At 37.9% G+C, this 5,650-nt stretch overlaps 2 protein-coding genes across 2 annotated transcripts in view; one reads left to right on the forward strand and one right to left on the reverse strand.

Moving 5' to 3' along the window:
* The window catches only part of LOC106808323 (40S ribosomal protein SA-like), a 15,018-nt gene extending 10,172 nt beyond the window's left edge, over positions 1-4,846 (reverse strand). The window contains exon 1 of the mRNA XM_014810991.1: positions 4,763-4,846. The gene's annotated coding sequence lies outside the window, so the exon portion shown is untranslated. The remainder of the gene's footprint in view (positions 1-4,762) is intronic.
* LOC106808324 (protein N-terminal asparagine amidohydrolase-like) overlaps positions 1-5,650 on the forward strand; it is a gene marked incomplete at its 3' end in the record, with an annotated part of 19,076 nt that overhangs the window by 3,192 nt on the left and 10,234 nt on the right. The window contains exons 2-9 of the mRNA XM_014810992.1: positions 1,047-1,131; positions 1,763-1,865; positions 2,009-2,074; positions 2,330-2,438; positions 2,869-2,942; positions 3,114-3,167; positions 3,616-3,669; positions 3,814-3,914. Of these exons, the coding sequence (XP_014666478.1) occupies positions 1,048-1,131; positions 1,763-1,865; positions 2,009-2,074; positions 2,330-2,438; positions 2,869-2,942; positions 3,114-3,167; positions 3,616-3,669; positions 3,814-3,914 (645 nt within the window). The remainder of the gene's footprint in view (positions 1-1,046; positions 1,132-1,762; positions 1,866-2,008; positions 2,075-2,329; positions 2,439-2,868; positions 2,943-3,113; positions 3,168-3,615; positions 3,670-3,813; positions 3,915-5,650) is intronic.

Below are 5,650 nucleotides of genomic sequence, written 5' to 3' on the forward strand. Positions count from 1 at the left end.
CAATATTATCTGATCTTTAATGCTAATATAAGTTATAATGTAAAAAAATGCTCCAAAGTTTAACTAGTACTGTTTTCCTCATATTCTGCCTGTGATGTCATCACACGCTGCTATCGCTACCTATAGTATGGGCTGTCTGGCCATGTGTACAGCATATATGTAAGCCCTAGTAGGAATACCATCAAGGGGTTGCGGCAAGACAAGGCGCGAAATTAGCACTGGCCCACTGGCATATATTCCGGCAAATTATTTGGAGGGCCAGTAACATTGGCAAAACACAGGCTCTCCGAGCCGGTGGTTTCAGCCGTGTTAGCGAGTACCTACATTTTTATTTATAGCATTAATGAGCAAATAGCCTACAATACTGTTTTACCTGAAGAATATTACGCTATAATTTATCAATATTTTACAAATTTGAAATCGAGAATGCAAGCGTGAAACATGACATTGACAATAGCACTATGGACATCATTCACGATCTGCATTATAGTCTGTTTAACAGCTACTATGTGATTCTGCACACTACAACGTTTTTCGGACAGGCAAGAGTCAGTGAAACAGTCTTATCTATATTTTTGAAAAAAGAAAAAACAAAATTTGTGGTTGCTGGTAAACAACTGCTGTTACCAGTCCTCTGGGCCAGTGCAAAAAATCTGAATTTCATGTCCTGCAAGATAATTACTAAATTAGTTGTGTGAATATTTTTGAATAGACCTGAAACTCAGTAGGATTAGCAGTATAACAAGAACTAAAGTTATAACATAGATGTACAAGAACTGAGATTGTCACATTTTGTATATTTATCCTTGGTGTCTAGCCACACATTTTATTTATGAACATGTAATATATGCAGTTTATAATTATCTGGACCGAATTTTGTACTGTCGTGTCATGGTGAAAAGAAGTGTTTAAACTGTTCTTCAGTTCAAGGTGTAAGTTGGCTATCATGTATTGCACAATTGCAGTAATTTTAATGCAGCAAATAACATTTACTTGTATACTTGCACTTTTTTGATCTATGTTGAATCTGTTTGTACATGTTGTAGGATGCCACTGGTTGTGAATGGCTTCGAACTGAGAGATCCTCTGCCTGATGCTCACACATTCCTTAACACTTACCAGTCTGTCAGGGTAAGCAATGTTAATAAAACGCCCGTGGCTACTCGTCCAGTTACCGGACGTCCAGCTCCCAGGCTACGCGTCCGGTCATATATTTCTTATGTGAACCAAAGTATATTTTTTCAGTAAAAAACAATAAATAAGAAGTTTTTACCATAATATTACTTACCTTTAGGTATTTTATCAAAAAAATTAGTTTTTCGTAACTTTTGAAGCAATAGTAAATCCAGTAAAATCAACGATTTGAAAGGGGGCGCCTAATCGTGACGTAGATTTGGGAATCTGTGCTGAGCTTTGTAATTGATGACCGGACGCGTAGCCACTGCGTAATAAAACATGTGCACGCGGTGCATGCTTAACTATCATTAGAATAAAATTATGAAATCTGTCAGCATCTGTGGCAAAATACTACTAGAGTGACACCTCCGTTCAACGCTTTAATGAATTTTGGATTGAACAGACAAAATCCGCTACTTCATGGCATAGACGTGGCATCCATCCATGGCATGAACAGCGATTGGAAATTGATGTTTCAACGATATATAATTTAGTTATCTGTTTTATTTCTAATGTACAATGTTACACTATGTTTACGACTGCGCTTATATAATTCCTGTGATATTCTGGTGGTGTTTTGTTACAGGATGAAGCGCTCATGCTGTGCACACAGCCAGTGAAGATTGTAGGTCCTATTGGACTTCTGTATGTAAACCAAAGGGAATGGGCAGCAACCACGCCACACGACAGTATGTTATTTCATATTCTAACATGCTACATGTGCAGACATTGATGTTTCTTATCTATTTCTATATTGCATAGTCACGTTTCACTGATGGACTTATGTGCTGCTATGCTGATTCTGTATGTCAATGGTGCCGTGTAATTTCAGAGAAAGTTACGATACTTGGAACAGACGATGCAACGACATGTCAGATACTTATACTTCGTGACACAGGTTCGTAACATATATATATTGCTGTGCATAAACCATGTGCAAGTGACCCTGTTACATATGTATGGCATGAAATTCCTTTAAAGTCAGCAATTTGAAATCATTCTGGTTAATGAACTAATAGGAAATGAAATGAAAAATTATCCGATGTAGTTTTGCAGTGGTAGTATTTAGAGTAATAAATTTCAGTTATTTGTAATTTTTACCACCCTGTACTACACGTGAGTACATTCATGGCTATGTACGTATGTTCCTCAGCATCCGGTGCAGTGTGCATGGCCCACATCGATGGCTGCGGAGTAGAGGAAGCAGTGTTTAACATCTGTTGCAGAATACAGGAACTGTCATCAAGTCAGATGGATGTCAGGTCAGCAAAGCTTGTATTGTATTGTATTGCATTGCATTGAATTTTATTGTATTGTATTTTATTGTATTGTATTGTGTTGTGTTGCATTGAATTTTATTGTATTGTAAAGTGCTCTTTATTGTATCGTGAGCTATTTGTTTCTGTGGATTGTATGATCCGGATTGCATGTCTCCTGTGGTCTTGAGTGTTTGTTTTGGTGGATGACTGATCCAGATCATGAATTGTTGACCCTGTTGTTGTATGTTGTGTTGTATATTTATTCATTCTTTGTTTAATTAGTGCTGCAATTTTGATCAATCTTTGCTCATAATGTTGGATCCACTTCATGGCTGTTGTTTGGTATATTTTCAATGTGTATTAGGTGTCATATCAGTCTCTATGTGTTGCATTATGAAAGTGTAGCTGATGATTTGTTATGATTGTGGTTAAGGTACGAACTGCACATTGTTGGAGGATTTTGTGATGCAGGAGGCTACTCAGAACAGCTCATTATGTCGTTATTAAGTAAGTATGACTCTTGGCAAGTGTGCATTCACAATAATTACAATCACGCATATTTTATGTCAGTCTTTGGACGAGATTTAACAAAGGTGTGCAATTAAATTAGATGCATGGACCATATGTATGTAAAATATGAATGATGTATGTATGCCGATTTATATTATATTTTTCTAGATGCCTTTCAGAAGCAGCACATACATGTTCACTTGGTAACCCTTTGTGTATGTGGTACGTCTTATCCTAATTATAACAGCTTCTTAAGACATGACCTCTTGATACCACACAAAATTGATTGTTTCTATACCGTTTTAAGAATACGTTCAATGTCATTATTAGTAGTAATGCATAATAATACATACATTGAGTATATTATGTTGTCAGTACTTAAAAAGAGTATTTCCTAGGTCACATTGTAGACTAGACTAGACTATTTGTGAATTTTAAAGTAGTGCAGGCACGATATATATATATATATATATCCTAGGTCACATTGTAGACTATTGTAGACTAGACTATTTGTGAATTTTAAAGTAGTGCAGGCACGATATATATATATATATCAAGAGTGCATAATAGAGATGTATTATGTACTCTATTATGTACTCTTGATATATATATATATATATATATATATTCATTTATTTATTTATAAATTATATATTTATTTATGTTGCAGAATTGAATGATATCCTCAGAGGAAATATACATTGGCCTATAATATATGGCATAGGTAAGTCTGCAGGCGTTTTTCTGTTGTAAATGAATCATAAACCTGATTTATCTATATGTGAAGAAACTTAATTGTGACTCCGTACAATTAACGAAGGTGTACGAAATGCTGCAAAAATCGTGATTTGCTCTTTCATCTTTGTAGGAATAAATGTTAAAACGGGCGAGATCTTTCCTGCATCCTTTCCAGACCGGGGTCCTGATATTGCTCTACGCTCTGCGCGTCTGTTTGCAGGGACTCATCAGGTGTGTGGTGGGTTTATTCCCGGTTGGAAGAAAACATAGGTACAAATAATGAGAACACAACTGGACAAAAATCGTTCTGAGAGTAGACGGTATGGGAGTAGGCGAAATGTGAATATTGCCAATTCTCAGAGTAGACGAAATGGGACGTAGGCGAAATGGGTGTAGGCGAAATGGGAGTAGGCGAAATGGGAGTAGGCGAAATGGGAGTAGACGAAATGGGACGTAGGCGAAATGGGTGTAGGCGAAATGGGAGTAGGCGAAATGGGAGTAGGCCAACTGGGATGTTACCATGTGGTGTAGCAGTAGGAGGAGGTTATAATATGTACATAGTAAGCACAGTTGGGGGTCAGATTGTGTTGAAGCTCAGTGCATTGTGTACATGTGGGTAAATGGTAGTAGAGTTTGTCGTTGTGGGTGAGGCTCAGTGGGTGAGGTAGGGAGGGAAGTGATAGTGATGGTATGTGAGGGTAAGTGGGATGGATGGTGATGGTGAGGATTAGTTGGTGATGCAAATGTAGGTGGTGGTAAGTACAGTTGTATAAGTGGTGTTGCTGGTGAAACATTAGGACCTTGGTAGAAAATAGAATTAGCGTTTATTTGCCAGTTTTATTAGTTAAATGGCGGTGCGAGTCTGTGACAGGGACTGAGTGAGTGAAAAGGGTGTCGCGTGCATCAACAATATATATATTGTCATATTGAGACATTGTAATCCGCAAACTATAGAAGTAAACTACAAATATTTTTAAGAAATCGAATTCATGTCATGTTTAATGACGTTACTGCCACTTCAATATTATCGTCTACTCTCTAGTATGTATGAAATTGATCAATTTTATGGAGTAACTTACTAAAATGCCTATGCCACAGGAACGCGTTGGACGAAGAGAATTTTTTTACATGTGGCGCCCTCTGGAGGGGAACAATTTCATTCCATCGATTCATTAATGCTTATTCCACCGCGATCGCGCATGACCGGAAGTAAACTACTATTTTGCAAGTTAAAAACAAACTTTGAATTTTCATCGAAAACAATACGTTTTACCATTGACAGAAGAGTTAGTAAATGGTCATGTATATTGATCACTAAACGGCCACAAGGTAAGAATATGTACACATGGTGATGGTAATTTGTTATATGTGTACGGTGTCAGTGAAAATGAAAGACGACCACCGGCGTTTGCCCGTGCTGTGCACTGCCACAGGCACAGCCGCACAGGCCTGAGAATCGGTGCCTTGTGAAATACAAGAGAGGTACCCCAAGATACAAGATACAAGATACAGGCCACAGGCTCAGCTCACGAGTCACAGCCACAGGCACAGGCACCTGAAGCGTTTCAATAAAATATAATGCTAAATAAATACGAAATCTATTTACTACCAAACTCCAAAGTCTTAATGTTTCCATACTGAGACTCTCCTTGACCTATTATTGCCGACAATTTCCTGTAAATGCTGTCCAAATGCTCATCTACAACAAACACTGGCTGCCGCCATTGGCATTGCTGCCGCTGCACACTGACACATAAATATTAGCTCTAGTACTATAGCCCGCGTACAGTTGCCGCTGGGCTATAGCATGATATATATATATAACAGGAGTAGATAATAGGGAAGGAGTGTGACTTCAATAAACAAGGGAAATTCGTCATTTACTAGCCTTATAATACCGACGATTTACTACACGTAACTCATCCAACTTGAGCTCAAATCGTACACAGTACATTCGCCTAGCATCG

The sequence above is a fragment of the Priapulus caudatus genome, unplaced genomic scaffold (genome assembly GCF_000485595.1).
Source record: "Priapulus caudatus unplaced genomic scaffold, Priapulus_caudatus-5.0.1 Scaffold268, whole genome shotgun sequence".
NCBI classification, from domain to species: Eukaryota; Metazoa; Priapulida; class Priapulimorpha; order Priapulimorphida; family Priapulidae; genus Priapulus; species Priapulus caudatus.